This window comes from Xiphias gladius, chromosome 5 (assembly GCF_016859285.1).
Source record: "Xiphias gladius isolate SHS-SW01 ecotype Sanya breed wild chromosome 5, ASM1685928v1, whole genome shotgun sequence".
Taxonomy (NCBI): domain Eukaryota; kingdom Metazoa; phylum Chordata; class Actinopteri; order Istiophoriformes; family Xiphiidae; genus Xiphias; species Xiphias gladius.
This window is the reverse complement of record NC_053404.1, coordinates 1,423,794-1,439,104: the sequence shown is the minus strand read 5'-3', so window position 1 is coordinate 1,439,104 and position 15,311 is coordinate 1,423,794. Positions and strand designations below refer to the sequence as shown.

The 15,311-nt window shown below is 47.4% G+C and overlaps 3 protein-coding genes, 1 long non-coding RNA gene and 1 other non-coding gene across 5 annotated transcripts in view; 4 read left to right on the top strand and 1 right to left on the bottom strand.

Annotated features, from left to right (window-relative positions):
- The window catches only part of rps20 (ribosomal protein S20), a 2,402-nt gene extending 1,013 nt beyond the window's left edge, over positions 1 to 1,389 (top strand). The window contains exons 2-4 of the mRNA XM_040126716.1: positions 155 to 254; positions 439 to 512; positions 1,159 to 1,389. Of these exons, the coding sequence (XP_039982650.1) occupies positions 155 to 254; positions 439 to 512; positions 1,159 to 1,341 (357 nt within the window). The 3' untranslated portion in view covers positions 1,342 to 1,389. The remainder of the gene's footprint in view (positions 1 to 154; positions 255 to 438; positions 513 to 1,158) is intronic.
- On the top strand, positions 300 to 367 carry LOC120790266. The gene has a single exon (XR_005707525.1). It is a non-coding gene; the product is annotated as a small nucleolar RNA U54 (small nucleolar RNA).
- Positions 1,041 to 2,410, bottom strand: LOC120789748. The gene is made up of 2 exons (XR_005707449.1): positions 2,303 to 2,410; positions 1,041 to 2,217 (listed from the first exon to the last, which is right to left on the bottom strand). It is a non-coding gene; the product is annotated as an uncharacterized LOC120789748 (long non-coding RNA).
- Positions 2,411 to 2,646: 236 nt separating this feature from the next.
- Positions 2,647 to 9,915, top strand: zgc:56231 (uncharacterized protein LOC406257 homolog). Its single transcript, XM_040126715.1, has 18 exons — positions 2,647 to 2,898; positions 3,071 to 3,166; positions 4,140 to 4,259; positions 4,630 to 4,768; positions 4,860 to 5,044; positions 5,193 to 5,286; positions 5,496 to 5,672; positions 5,794 to 5,905; positions 5,987 to 6,049; positions 6,909 to 7,055; positions 7,258 to 7,423; positions 7,541 to 7,720; positions 7,910 to 8,049; positions 8,203 to 8,368; positions 8,712 to 8,832; positions 9,058 to 9,128; positions 9,227 to 9,346; positions 9,550 to 9,915. The coding sequence occupies exons 1-18, from the start codon at positions 2,797 to 2,799 to the stop codon at positions 9,778 to 9,780; spliced, it is 2,430 nt and encodes an 809-aa protein (XP_039982649.1). The 5' UTR covers positions 2,647 to 2,796; the 3' UTR covers positions 9,781 to 9,915.
- A 974-nt stretch (positions 9,916 to 10,889) lies between these two features.
- Positions 10,890 to 15,244, top strand: LOC120790129 (regulator of G protein signaling 9 binding protein). Its single transcript, XM_040127446.1, has 3 exons — positions 10,890 to 10,985; positions 12,618 to 12,924; positions 14,802 to 15,244. The coding sequence occupies exons 1-3, from the start codon at positions 10,890 to 10,892 to the stop codon at positions 15,185 to 15,187; spliced, it is 789 nt and encodes a 262-aa protein (XP_039983380.1). The 3' UTR covers positions 15,188 to 15,244.
- Positions 15,245 to 15,311: the final 67 nt, after the last annotated feature.

The window sequence follows — 15,311 nt, the reverse complement described above, 5'->3', positions numbered from 1 at the left end:
AAACTATATATTTGAGTGTCTTAACAGGGGGAACTGCTGAAGGCGCCCAGCTCTGCTGGGAGCATCAGCGTCTTTACGAGCTCACGCTGTGTACCAATGATACCGAAAACACCTGTCGCTATATTATTGATGACTCTTGTTTCCACACACGCAGGCTTTCAAGGACACCGGTAAGGCACCCGTGGAGGCTGAGGTTGCCATTCACCGCATCCGCATCACCCTCACCAGCCGCAACGTCAAATCTCTGGAGAAGGGTAACTAGGCTTAAAATCTGTAGTGTTGAGAGCGAAGCGTAGACCTGAGCAATGAGGATAAAACTTCTACCGTGATGAACCCTGACGACCTTATACGCTATTCTGAGCCATGGTTTTTAAAGAGCATCAGGACGTTGTTGATGTTCTTCACGCCTTTTTAAGAGTTTTGTTTTGTCATCTCCAGTCTGCGCAGACTTGATCCGTGGAGCCAAGGAGAAGAACCTGAAGGTGAAGGGACCTGTCCGCATGCCAACCAAGGTACTAAAGTGCACATGCTAGACACACATTTTCTTTAAAGTGTGTGGGTTTCACACATGGGTCTGTTGCAAAACAGAGTCTGTCATCTGGTTTTTACCTTTTTGTTTCCTCCCATTCAAGGAGGGAAAAAATGTTTTTCAATGTGTGGTTCACGCAGGAAAAGACTCATTGGCTGAAACTAGTACAGGCATACATCGAGAAATGTTGGCTGTTGAACACTGAGTAGACTTGAAGTTAGCATCTATTGTCTTGAAGTTTTACCCACGGTTTTTTTTTTTTTTTTTTTTTAAATAAACCTGCTTGTTTTTCTGTTCCATCTTTTTTTTGCCATTTACAAACAACAGAGATCCATCTATATATGCTACATATCAAGAAGGTACTGAATGTAAAAAAATTAAGGCATCTTCACACTTGCCACCTTTGACAGCCCCCAGTTTATTTGGTAAGCTTTGTCAGACCTTTTCGTAGGGCATAAAGGGGAAATTTTAAATGCACATAAGGTAGTTAAACATTTTCCAAATTGGTTTGTTTTTAAAAGAGGGAAAATAAAAGTCTAGCAACCCACAACGTGCTTGTCAATTTGGTGTTCTGGATTCTTGTTTTCATTTGATGGCGCTAAGTTCTGGTTTCTCTGCCCCCGTTCCAGACTCTGCGTATCACCACCAGAAAGACTCCCTGTGGTGAGGGATCCAAAACCTGGGATCGCTTCCAGATGAGGATTCACAAGCGCCTGATCGATCTGCACAGCCCATCTGAAATCGTCAAGCAGATCACCTCCATCAGCATCGAGCCCGGCGTTGAGGTCGAGGTTACCATCGCAGACGCATAAACCGTGCAGATGATTCAATAAAGACGTGAATAAAGAAACTGCCGTTGTCTTTCTTGGGCTCTTAATGTGTGAAACCTGGAGTATTTTGACAGATGAAATGAAAAAGATGAAATCCCCACACCTCCCCCAAAATAAAGGGAGTATGTGGGAGGGGGATGTAATTTATCAACCAGTAATCTTGTCACTCAGCCTTGTTTAAAATTGCACTGAATTTATAGGCAGTGGAAGGAACATTGCAAAGGTTGAGTCACAGCAGATGTTCTGTGGGCCAGAGATCTTCATTGAGGCTTCACTTTAACTCACTAAAGCAGAGTTCATCACTGTAACTGCAGCAGACTGTGGCCGGGAAATGGGATCCGAAATATCTTAAACCTCCCTCTTGGTTTTACAGAAGTAATGGCTGCTTAGGGAAACAAGTGAGTGGAGGCCGTCCAGCTCAGCCGGGATTTAGGAATGAGCACCAGTACATTTCTACAATCCAAAATGCTGTCCCCCAGGCAGTTGCAGCACGGTGGCACAGAAGGGGTTTGTGTGCTTGTTGGGTAATTTTTTACACTTTCCAATGTGCAGTACTCTTAACAACTCTGGGTACAAGGAACTTCATACTAGAGAAATCTTTTAAAAAACAAAAAAACAATCCACTTGATGATGCTAATGGAGAAACCAGCAGTTGCTGCATTTGTATGAGAAGACAAACGCTGTTACTTAAAGAAAACCCGTTCATCCTCTCGTTTGAGTCTAAATGGTTTCCAGCCATGTTTTGCATTTCTCCATACGGGGGGTGGGGCAAATGGAGAGGAGCAAATGCAGGAATGTCCAGGACCCGACCTGCAGATCAACCCCGTGGGAGCTTGTACGGAACCCAGTCAGCTCTACCTGTTTGAAATAAGAAGATGCAACCTCCCTGCTTTGCCCACTTGGCTTTAGGACAAACATAGAATATGTTGATTCTGACGCTTACTCGGGAACGACGGATGGACTTTAGGTCTTCCTTCACAGAACGAGTCAGAGCGTCACAGATCTGATGCCGTTTTTTTCATCTTTGGATTCATATCATCTCTGCACTCTGGACATCGGGGAGTCCATCTATGTCCAGTCCCCGTCGATACAGCAGAACCGTCCATACCTAGTCACCGAGACACATTGAGCGTTGGCCCTCAGACAGTGATGTGATACAGCACCTCTCTCCTGAACCCAGCGGAGCTCTCCAAGCTGATTGGTTGTTCCGGGGGAATTTGCTTGACTTCTCACCTGCCTTCAATTAAAACTGATTTTCAGAGGGAGGACATCAGCAGACCTGCTCGCAGAGCTTGTCACGGTTAAATGAGTCATTTTAAGGCCAAAATATCTTGGGAATTGTCTCTGAGAGTCGGAGGCCGTCAGATCTTTTATTTGAGCGGAGAAGTGGCCACAGCGAATCAGTCAGTGAATGAGGTGAGTTAGGTTTGCTTCAGGATGAGTACGGTTACTGATCCGACCATTGAGGGAAACGTCCAGCAGCCTGAGGACATGGACTTGACTTGCAACGTTTCTCCTGTCAGCACTTCACCCCAGCAGGTAATGTTTTGTCCCTCTTTTGTTTCCATCCCACGGTGATGCAGTTGAGGTTCTCAAGTCTTCTTATACTCCCAAGCTAGCTTCACTGAGTGATGATTCTTAGGGAGTGCCCCGTCTTTGTCCGTGTGGACTGAACTGAGCCCTGAAAACCTAATGTCTTCTTTGTCCCTAGGCCGAACTGCCAGGCGGTGCCGAGCAGCAGACCATGAGAGTGTACCTCAGAGTCAGGCCCTTCTCTAAAGAGGAACTCTCGGACAGTGAGGACCAGGTACAGGGTTGTAGTCGTGACACCTTTCCGATATAAAAGGTGTCATCCATCCAGCAGCTAATCGTCGTGGCTTGTTACGGCACGTGTTTTTGTTTTATTTACTTGTATTTATTTGTTGCATAGCTGGTTGTGTCTTTCTTTTTCTTTTTTTTTTAACTTTTTAAAATTTTTTTTTCAAATATAGTAGTAGAAACTCAAAAGGAACACTAGCCAACGATGCTACATAAACTTCTTAAAATGATTTTTAGATATTTTTATTTATTTCCTGCTATGTGCAGTGCAGTTTTGATTATACGTGCTGTCATGTTTAGCTGCTCTTCTGCCTTGATTTGAAAGAAACTGATAAAAATACAATTGTCACGATGCCTCGTAACTCAGGCGATTTGGGAGAGGACTGTGTGCGGCACATGTTTTCAGTCTTGATAGGACACAATTTACTTCACTGTACTTTGTTAGTCTGTTGTGACGGGGGGGGCTGCTGTGGGCTAGTAACACGCGTTCATGGCTACGGAGAAAAGAAGAATTTCAGAAAGGATAATAAACGAGACGTCGCTAAAATCCCCTGAAGAGATGTTGATTAGTCACTAATAACTAGGAAGGTCCAGAGTTGTACCTTTTTATGAAACTGTGGCACGCACAAAAGCCATCGCTTCCATGAAACGTTTTCATTTAAAAAAAAATTTTTTCTCAAATAAAATAATAATGGGATGGGGGAACCATGAGACCGTCCCCCGCTCACCCAAAAATTTTGCCTTCAGCATAAGGGAAAGGCACATAGCCCTTCTCCAAACCCCCCCTAGGAATTTGTGAACAGTCCCCGAGTGTGGACACAGCTCCACTTGCCCCAGACGCTGCAACCCTGGGTGACACTCATCCACTGTGGCTCATTGTTTGACCGAGATTCCGCTCCTTGCTTTATTTCCCCTCAGGCCTCACCGCCAACGTTCCTCCGCTCTTTTTCTTTTTCTCCCAGGATTGTGTGGTGATTGAAAATAGCCAGACGGTGACACTGAATGCCCCGCAGGGTTCTGCCACCATGAAGAGCAGCGAGAAGGGCGTTGGCGTGTCACTCCACAGGTTCTCCTTCTCACAGGTCAGCAACACCTGGCACCTTAGCACCGGTGATCCTGAAACACGCTGGACGCGCTCGACGGGCGCAAAGATTCGTTTCCAACCGACAGTGTCGCCTTGTTTTGATAGCTAAAGCGACTGTAGAAGTCGCAGCCCCACATGGGCGGTATGGCGTCATGAAATGTGGCAGTACATGTCTACATGTGAGGGGAAGGGTGCCTAGCCAATCACGGCTGGCTAGATACTGGTATTTCACTCTAAGTTAAAAATGATTTTGTGTGATATCAGCTTTTAGCTTCGACACTGGAACAGGACATTTTTTTTGGTTGTGTTTTTTTGGAAAGTGACAGGATGGTGGCGTCTTTAGAAAGACTGTCTCTGTCGCCCTTTAGATTTTTGGACCTGAGACAACACAGGCTGAGCTATTTGAGGACACAGTCAAAAGCCAACTGTCTGATTTCCTGGGTGGAAGGAATGCACTGATATTCAGCTACGGTGTGACCAATGCCGGGAAAACCTTCACAATCCAAGGTGAAAATGGGAGCGCGAGAACATTAAAACGAGCTTCGGAAGCCCTGCCAGGTCAGTTCTCAGGTCAGTCTCGGTGTGTGTAACGTTTCAGGAACCCCGAAAGATCCGGGAATACTCCCTCGAGTGCTGGATGCCACTTTTCACCACATCGGAGGCGACCAGTATGAGGGGATGGACCTGAAACCCTACCTCAGGAATGATGCCCAGTATCTGGATCCCGACCAAGTCAAGCAGGAGAGAAGTGCTAAAGCTGCCATCTTTGCCTCAGTCAAAGAGGTGAGGACTTCATATCCGACAGGTGTTACCTCAGCTCTGACAAAAGAAAATGTTGCTGAGAATTGAAAATGGCTGGAACGAGCCACAGCGACCACAGCGCTCTCTGCAAGTGATGTCATAACATGTTAACGTCTCTGCCCCCGTCTAGGACTGGGATCCTCCCAGAGCCAGCGGGGGTTCGGAGTCCTCGCCCTGTGCCGCCACCAGTCTGTCATCCTCCTCTAGGTCCTGCAATCAAACAGGTAGACCTCCATTAAATCGACGCACTGGACACGGGGCCCACGTTGTCCAGGAGGGCGCTCTATCTGGCAAGTGTTAAAAATGTCACAAGCGCGAGGTGCCACTGAGTGTCAGGCAAGGAGAAGGGTGAGAAATGGCACTGTGCGCCATGATCCCCACTCTTCCTCAGACATTAGTTTCTTCGTTTTATTTCCCCCCCCCCCCCCGGCAGTGTTGTCCAACAGCCCACCAGAGGCGGGCAGCAGCCAGTTCGCCTTATGGGTGGCGTTCTTTGAAATCTACAACGAGTGTGTGTACGATCTGCTTCAACCTAACCTGTGCTCAAAGTCCAAGAAGCGTGCCGCTCTTCGCGTATGTGACGACGGTGCTGGAAATGCTTATGTTAAGGGTATGACATTGACTTCATCCTGTGTTCTGAAGGCAGTAGAAACACACCAGTGACATTTTGTTTGTTTATTTTTAAATCTGGCTCAAAGAGAACCCCTACAATGTGCTTTCATTTATTTCAGACCTCAGGTGGATCAACATCCAGAACCTGGGCGAAGCCTGCAAACTGTTGCAGTTTGGGAACAAAAACAGAAGTGCTGCAGCCACTAAGATGAACCAGTCCTCAAGCAGAAGGCAATCGCTTTTTAAATTTCCTCACTTCTTTTTTTGGTGTCGTCTTCTGTTTTTCTAAATTCATACCAGCTCTCATTACAGCCACAGCATATTTACCATGAAGCTACTCAAGATTGACGGCGGCGCAATTAAAAGGATCTCAGAGTAAGTATCTTCTAGTGTCGTCGTGAATATGTGAACAGTGTTTAAGTGTTTGTATCCTACCAAGTAACGGTTCCTCTGTGTGGCTGCATTTGTCGAGTAGTTTTGCGGCGAGGTGAATTCTTGGCTCATCCGAGCTCCTCAAACCCTGAAATATGTCACTTCTGCACATCTTTTTTTTAAGTGCACCTTTTGCTCGCTGGCTGGAAGTGGTGTGTTACTACGCCCGTGCCGTCGCTCTTTTCCCGCGTCGCAGCGAGGAAATCCGCGGCTGCAACTGTTGATGACGATCCCAAAGTCAGACTTCCTAATTTTACCACCTGCAGCGACTTCCCTGCGGGTTGGGGTAACAGCTGCCGTGCACACGAGTTTCTCCTTTTGCTTTTTGATACCATCGCGTATCAAGTATTTGGCGCATAGATGTTCTAAGCGGTAAAAATATACTGTGTGAAATGCGGTGGCAACGGACACACACTTTCAGGAATATTTTTGATTTAAACAAAAAAAAAAACAGGTGCTGTTGCAAGGCTGGTTTGATGGTGGCATAATGTCAACATAATGCAAATGTTAATGATGATATTCATATAGCATAGCTTTGATAAACATAATGCTGCTCAAAGTGCTTAACATGACAATACAACAGTCCAGATACTTTGAGAAATTTTGTTGTTATGCAGTTTCCCTTGCACTTCCATGGTAGATCACCACTCTACCTTACCTTTACCTGTTCGACCATGGAAAGCCGATGGCAAGAGGTTTGGTTGCCAGCATTGCCACTGTGAATGCTCCAGCTTCATGATCCGAGCTATTAAACGGGGGGAAAAAAAACTCTTTATGACTAGCTTTTTGTTTTGTTTCTCAGGTTTTCTCTGTGTGACCTGGCTGGTTCAGAAAGATGCAACAAAACCAAGACCTTCGGAGAGAGGCTGAAGGAGGCGGGAAACATAAACAACTCCCTGCTCATTCTGGGGAAGTGCATCACTGCGCTTCGCAACAATCAGAGCGACAGGTACCGTCGGTTCTGAACGTGTCAGACGTTTGTCTCCCGTAGTTCCAGTTTCGGTTTAACATAAAATGCAGGCACGTTGCTCTGTTATAGCAGACTTGTGCACGTGCCGATCGTGGTACTAGCGAGCACATGTGCGTGAGCGGGGAATTGCTTGTGCTTCGCCATGCCTAAAGTGCTCTCTTTCTCCTGCGGTCTTCATCAGAATGAAGAGCGGCTACATTCCTTTCCGGGAGAGCAAACTCACCAAGCTCTTCCAGGCTGTTTTCTGCGGCAGAGGAAGAGCGTCAATGATTGTCAACATTAACCAGTGCGCTTCCACGCATGATGAGACTCTCCACGTGATGAAATTCTCTGCCGTTGCCAAACAGGTTAGTCTGAGTACACAGTGGTGTGAGAGGACCGGGCATGACGAGCTGGAGCCTAAAGAATCTCGGTGAGCTACAGCAGGTCCGTTGCGCCACTGATCTCACCCGTGCGGACTGCAGGTGGTGCAGGTGATCCCAGACAAGCCTCTGGAATCTCTGGCTCCTTGTCTGGTCGGTCGTGATGGCAAACCTCTGGCGAGGAATGGGATGAGTGACAACCAGGACCTGGAGAGCTGCCTGTCTGAAGAGGAGCTGCTTGACGAAGAGGACGAGGCCAACATGTCTTTGCTGCCACAGAATGTACGACCACTGCTCCATGTCACACTCAAACATGGTTCCATACCTGCATTAGAAATATCAAAAGTGATCCAACAGTATCAGAGTCAGTGGGGTCAAACTTGAGATGGTTGAATAAAGAGGCCATACCCCAAGTGTAATCACGGATTTAAGTTACCTCCAGTAAATGTTTTTACTTCTAAACTTTCTTAGGAGCTTGTGAATATGATCGAGAGCCTCCGAACAAAACTCCTGGCCGAGAGAAGAAGAAACCTGGTGCAGGAAATGGAGATTCGCAAGGAAATGGGCGACGCTATGATACAGCAGCTCATGGAGAGCGAAGAACTCCGCTCGTACGTTAATTTTATTTGGTACCTTTTTTGTGATTTTTAGTTTGTTTGGTGCCTTTGTCCGTGTGGTACAGAATGTATAAACTGTCAGCAGTAATTTCAGCATCAGTCTCCCGGGGAATAGTTGGTAAGTAAAATTTGGCTTTAAATGTTTAGTCGACAGATAGAAGAGCTGAAGGAGAGCTACCAAGAAAAGCTGGAGAACACGTTTGAGATGTACAAGGATGCTATCAAAGAGCATGCCTACCAGAGTGCTATGAACAATCTAGAAGACGACTATGTGCCTCTGGATGAGTTCATTGCAGAACAGGAGAAAGTAGAGGTATGTGACCTAATCGGCTGCTAACAGGACAGCCCTAACCTCTGCCCCTGACCGACCCAGGGCTGAGTTCGCCACAAAGGCATGAGGTACAGACGTACACTGGTCAAACCCCCAGATTTTTATTTCAAAGTCAAGATCCCAGAGTTGATAAACTTATAAACGCGTCATGTTGAATTGTAGGAAAATCAAAAATATCTCAATCATTGAATTGCAAATAGTCAGATTGGCTTTATAAGTAGCCTGGAAATGTCTCGCGTTGTGCCACCAAACCAAGCAGTCAGACCTTGTAGGTCTTTTGAGTTATTGTTAAAGCACCAACTTTTGGCTCCCACCACCTGTGTAGGTCCTCAGACGTAGAGTGTCAGAGTTGGAGACCTTAACGTCCAGTGCCAGAGGGGCATCGGCAGCTCCATCGGTGGACCGGTCCTGCCAGACTCAGCCATCTAAAGCGCCAGAGGCTGCAGGTTCGCATACAGCCGTCTGAGAGGTGGAAGAGGAGACAACTTTGTTTTTAAAGTCTGAGTGCTTCAGAATACCCACATGCTGTTGTTGTTGTTGTTGTTGTTGTTTTATTACCGTCTTTCTATTTATTTAGGGTGTTCATGTATTTTCTATTCGTATGATGTTTCACCAAAGCAAGCTCCTAACAACTCTCGTTGTAATAGCGTTAACTCATTTTACCCACACAGGGGATGATCGACACGCACGGCTTTACAGAGAGAAATGTGCCGTCGAGAGGATGTGTGAGGACAAACAGCAGGTAACCAGGACAAAATCAGAATTATGTAGCCTAGTCAAAATTAAGCTTAGTCTACATATGTGATGACTTTAATTCTCCATAAAACGTTTGGTCCTCAGCTGATTTTGTCCCTGGAGAAAAGGCTGATGGAGCTCAGTGAAACACTACAGAAGGTCAGAGATGGCTTCCTGGAGAAATCGGCTGATCTGGAGGCTCTGCAGAGCAAGTCTGAAGACCAGGTGAAGGCATTCAACGTAGAAGTATACAAAGTGTGTGTGTGTGTGTGTGTGTGTGTGTGTGTGTGGGAGGGGGTTTGAGGGCAGCACATGAATAATAAAAGAAAAAGACAAAATGTAAAAAGCAATTTTAGAATAATAAAACTTGAGCTGTTTGACATGTCCCCTTAGAGAGTTTTGAATGTTTGTTTGTTTTTCTCATCAAGACAAAATCTATGGAGGACATCCTCCGGCAGAATGTGGAGAAGGACGGGGAGATCGCCTCACTAAAGGCCGAACTTGCCAAGCTCTCCCAGCAGTCCCCCGTGCAGCCCAAGACCAAGCGAGGCCTGCTCGCCAACATCAGGGAGGCGGTTACTTCTCCGCGGAAAGGGGCGGCTGGCCGAACTTTCAAGAAAACGGTCCGGACCGCACACCACGGAAAAGAGAAACCATAACAACTCCAGAGAAACGCCGAGAGTGACCCTCATTTCTGAACTCTTTTATCCTGGTAGTGTGTTTCTCGTGGTGGTCTTTTCTTTGTTTTTTAAATGTTTCTATGTTCGTTTTTAATAAAAATGTAATCACTCAGACTCTGAGGCTTGAAGTCGTTTGTCCTAATTTTGGGATACCTTCGATTCGGAGCAGCACTGCGTGATGTCAACTCATGGCCACAGCTCACACACACATGGTTTCTCTAAAAAGCCTGTTATAAATGCGTAGAAGCATCACGCCAGGGAAGTCGTGCTTGGCGTGCATGCTGACCCTTTTTTTTATCAGCCTGGTCAAATGAGGCCACCCATCATCTGCAGCCTGAGGGGAAAATGAGCCACAAAAGGCCCCGACAGGACAAAGAAACCATGTGCAACTTTCGCCTCCCTTAAGTGCATCGCTATTCACAGTCGAACTTGCTTAGTCCATCTTTACACTCGCTCGGTGAAATGTTTCAATCCTTTGGCCGGCACGATATAGAAAAACGAGGCTAATAGATCCACCGTGCCAACAGAACATTTCTTGCGCAGATTATTGACCTTCTAAAGTTGAGTGACTGAGGCGTGTCCAGTGTGCTGTGCATGATGTAACAGAGCTCAGCCTCCTCAGTCAGTGAAAGGGCCACTTTGGTAGACAGCCAGCTGCTCTCGTATCTCTCTGGTCTCAGTGGTAGTTAATGAGATTAGCTGTTCGTCTTAGACTGCGTCAGTGCAAAGGGGTCAGTCACAGGATTAGCACCTTGCTCAAACATAATTTAATACACTTTTTTTTTTTTTTTTTCCCCTCATTTAACCTTCCCACTTCTAGCTCTTTGTGGGTCGTGTTTTTTTTTTTTTTTTTTTTTCTTTCCTCCAGCCTCCAAAGTATGTGTAGCAATCGCACTTAGGTCGCAGGAGTGGAATACTGCAGTGCATCATGCGGCCTTTGGCACTGAGTCTGTCTCGCCCCTCAGCCACTGAATGAAGCATCGTCCAGGGGGAAGGAAAGAAGCCGGGGCAGCCAGAGAAGCGAAGGCCAGCTGGGCCAGAATCTTGCCTGCTGTGGCAGAGTCCAAGACTCCGGACAAGTCATCCTCATGCCACTTGTAAATAACAAAGTGGGAGATGATTGCACAGTCGGCACAGACGAGGCTTTGGCTGATGGGAAGGCTCTGGTGGATTCCTTGATAAAGGTAAACCTCTCCACGTTTTAACGGCTCTGATTTGTGCTACGACTGCTTGGCGCAGAAAAGGACGCTGTGTTACATTTATGACAGTAGTTGCTGCTGGTTTTTACACCTGTATAGGCAGGCGCGGGCTGCCGTCTAAAATGAAAATGTAATGCCAGGAAACACCTGTGAAGCTGATTTAAGCTCTGTTGCACTGCAATCATCCGCTGTATTTTATATGCTGATATTTAACTTAGAGAATTATTTGCTAAAGGGCAGTTCGGTATTTCATGAGTGGGGAAAAAATGTGTAAAGGTTAAATATGTTTTGCATCAGCAATTATGCCATCTCCTCTATTTTCCTTTTTAAATGTTGCGTTAGAATTTCACAAGCCAAACCTACACAAGACAGCGAAGCGTCTCTCCCCCCCCGTGGCTAAAAGAGCACTCACGATGAAAAGAATTTCCTGGTCCACTGCATCTTTGTGGTCGGTCTAGTGTCTGTGTTAGATAATGCCGCGGCCATGTCTAGCCCCCCCTCCCCAGTTACTACAAACTGTTTAGTTGCTTTAACTAAAAGGTACTATACTCTTTTATATATATATTTTCCTGTTAACATAATTTATATTGTAGAATATTTTCGTACATGTATTTTCATGTATGTATTGCACTTCTAGTGACTTGCTGCTGCTGTTTTGCTGCGTAAGGCACCAGACCACTGAGAATTACCAGATTTTGCCATGTGACGCGTAATTGTTTTTAAATCAACCTAACTGCTTCTCTAGAGGAACCCGAGCATCGCCGCAGCAGGGTTACACGCGGGGACAACTAGAGCAACCCGAGCGAATGACGCCAGAAAACTCGGATGATTTGGGAGCTCGTATATAGAAGAGGGCAGGGGGCATGGTTGAAAGAAACAAAAGGAAAAAACCAACTGGTGAAACGGTACCAAAGATGACTTTTTACGTGACTAATATCCAAGGTTTAAATCTTGTAAAACTACAAATGGGAATTGCCACGTACAGTGAACAATACAATAGAAATCATATAGCAGAGTCGTATCCGCTCTGGCATCCATGTCTGGAAAATGGGCCACTGGTACTCTGAGTGCGCAAGGTTGTTTTGGCTTATCTAGAAATAGACCAGCGATAATGAGATTATTCATAATATTTTTCATTGAGACCACACCTTCTAATCCTCCGGGGATAAGCTGAAGCCTATTAATAAAACACTGCTGCCATATGATTGAGATCATGACGCCGGAACTGTTCCCTTCCCCACATTTCCCACTTTCTGTTTCATGCAGCTTTGGAGGCCTGAGACGGATATTGATCGTGTGTTGTTGTTGGTTTATTTTTCCCTCAGCAGTCCAAAAACACGTCCTAGTGTTGGTATCTGTCACGATGCACCGATCGTGTGTGAATGAATTTGTCTCGGTGGTGTGTTCGGTAGCGGCCGGCTCCTCAGAGGGCTCACGCGATGCACAGTACCTAGTTAAGAAGTGATCGGTTGTCTGCGGTATGCTTGAGCAGGTGATGTGTGCACTCGGGAAGAAAAGTACAAACCCTTGCCTCTGGGGCCTGTGTTTTCCTTATAAACCCCGCATATCAACTGAAATGAAGAAAAGTGAGATCTTTATTTCTTGTCCCTCATACAGGTGGTGGCCTGTTACCGGCACTTGGCCTCGTGCGTTGGTGGTTGCACAGACAGCCTGCAGCTGCGGGATGAGCTGCGTCAAACGAGAGAAAAGGCCCAGAGGCTGGCCGCGTCCACCTGTAGTCTGCTGACCTCACGTCTCCGGGACAAGAGCCTGCCTGAGGAGCAGCGTAAGGAGATGGAGCTCCTCTGGGTGGCCTTCTCCTCCAGCCTAGAGCTCCTCCATGTTGACATGTGCAAAGTCTTCAGCATGGGTGACATCTTCTCTCTGGCCAACACCGCTGCTCTGGTGCAAACTGGCCTCCAAGGTAAATGACGAACGAAGCCCCTGCACATTTGATTGCATGTGAAAACTGAGTTTCGGGAGGTCGATTAGCCAAGGCAGGCTCCTCAGGTGACCGACGTAAAGCGAAGTGTAGGTGTGACCGAAGGCGATCTTGAAGGATTCGGCGCGGACATCAGCGCTTCCCGGCTGAATCTGGTGGCTGTGTTCAGACTCCGCGGGGTGGGGGTTTGCCCCGTGGAGACGCCGCCTCTCCTCCTGCGCACGCTCTGCTCTCTAGCGTTGTAAGAACGGCGCTGATTAGCCTCAGGGGGGAGCACAGCGCCACTTTGTCTGAGCACGTCTCAGGTGGCATTTCTGACGGAGTGCACTTGTCCCCGGGTGTTTAGCGCTACAGGTAACAGTGTGGTATTAAATCACTGACGGGAACTTGTTTGAAGTTCGAGCCGTAGCCAAACCTTCCCCCCTCCTGGCTGTAAAGTGCAGCCGTGACCCGTCTTCCCCTTGGCCCTCGCGCTGCTCAGGTAAACTTCCCCTGGGGACAGTATATTGGGACGACGACGTAGCCGGACACGGATGAATTGAAATGAATCGAAATCAAATAACAGGGAAGGAAGTAACACGGTGAATGTTGTGGCTGAGTTAAGATTTGAGTGACTATTAAATGGAGAAAGTGACACGGCTGGATAATTCTCATTTTCAAATTCGCTAAATGTCTCTCAAATAAAAAAAATAAATAGTGTTTTTCTGGCCAAGTGTCGAATATGCAAAGACGTGCAAATCCTCTCGATGAGTCAAATCGGTTATTAGAATGATCGACTAGTTGCTTTAGCTATAGCTATTATTACGTAAACACCATTAAACATGAGAAATAAAGCTAGTGCCCTTTGAACACTGTATCCCGGATAGTGATGTGTAGAGGAGGAAATCCACAGTTGTGACCACGTTCCGATTCTGCGTAGTGGGGCGTTAGGGCATCGCACACGTCGTGGCTCCGCAAGGTTTTTTCTTCCGGAGCTTTCAGTCACATCGCGTGATCTTCCTCGGCAGATGGAAGTTTCCCAGTTCCTTTAAATCGTTTTTTCAGATGAACCGTGCAATTAAAAAATGTTGAAGACAACGCTGGCAATGAGGCCCATTTTAAGATCTACATTTCTATGACAACGGGGCAAACTCCATCTGCCGAGGAAGATCTTGCGATGCGATCGAAAGCTCCAGAACAGCCACTGAGTGGACTTTGCGGTGACTGCTTTTGTTCCTTGTCTCTCGGCTCAATGAAAATCCGTGGCCCGATTTCCGTTTTCTGTACTTGCGGAGGCCCCGTCTGTCTGTTTCTGATACCAGGGGCAGTGGTCACCTCCCCGATCCCCCGGTTCGGCAGAGTAAGTCCTGGCTGGAAGAGCAAATGTCCCATTTTCCGTTTTCATTTGAACCGCCTTCTCCAAATGGCTGCACCGGGCAGCTGGTGTGAAAGTGTGTGAGGCTCCTGTTACACAGGCGTGAAGTGTAAGTGGAGTAATTTGTTAACCCTGAGTCTAAAATACCAGAGAGCTGGACACGGGGTCGCTCGGCTGTTGGTAAATCCGGCGCAGGATCGTGAAGCGTGAAGTCCTTCCTACGTTTTTTTCAAAAGCTACTTTCGAACAAGTGCTTTACCGATTCTCTCGGCGGCCTTAAGCTGAAGGGGGATGTCCCGGCGGGTCCCGGCGGGTCAAGACTCTGCCAAAGCGTAAATCTACTGGGTCAACGTGACTGCGCTGTAAAAAGCTGCGATATTCGGCGCTGCGACCGCCCGGTGACCGTCCGGTGACCGTCCGGCGTAGGCGCCATACGCACACTCCACTCTGGTTCAAGAGACGCGAACGTTGCATACTCAAGCTGCCGCCCATGTTGTTTTTGCAGGGGGAGCCGGCGAGGTGGCAGCTCGGGCGCTCAGTCTGCCAGACCTGAACCGGGCTCAGAGTCCCGCCGCCGCGCCCGACCCGGAGGGCCTGGAGAGCCAGGAGCGCAGCGACCTGGAGCGGGAGATCGGCCGAATCGACCGCATGATCGACGACATGGAGATGAAAGTCAACGTGCTGCGCTGGATGGTGGAGGCCCGCGGGCCCCAGTACGCAGAGCCGCTGAGCAGCACCGACAGCGCCTCCCTGGCCCCGCTGTCCACTGATGAGGAGCAGGCGGGGCAGCGGCCTCCCTCCCAGCGCAGTCGCATCTTTGTGCTCTTATTGCTGTTTGCTGTTGTTTTGGTGGCAGCCACTTTATCTGTGTGTGTCGTCTTCTTCTCGTGAGCAAAACCTTAATACAATAAATACACAACCTCAGCCAGATGCTCAGTAACACTGTAAAAAATGGCAAGCTTTGCAAGTACAGTTGCTTTTTTCTTGACACACTCTTTCCAAAAAAAAAAAAAAA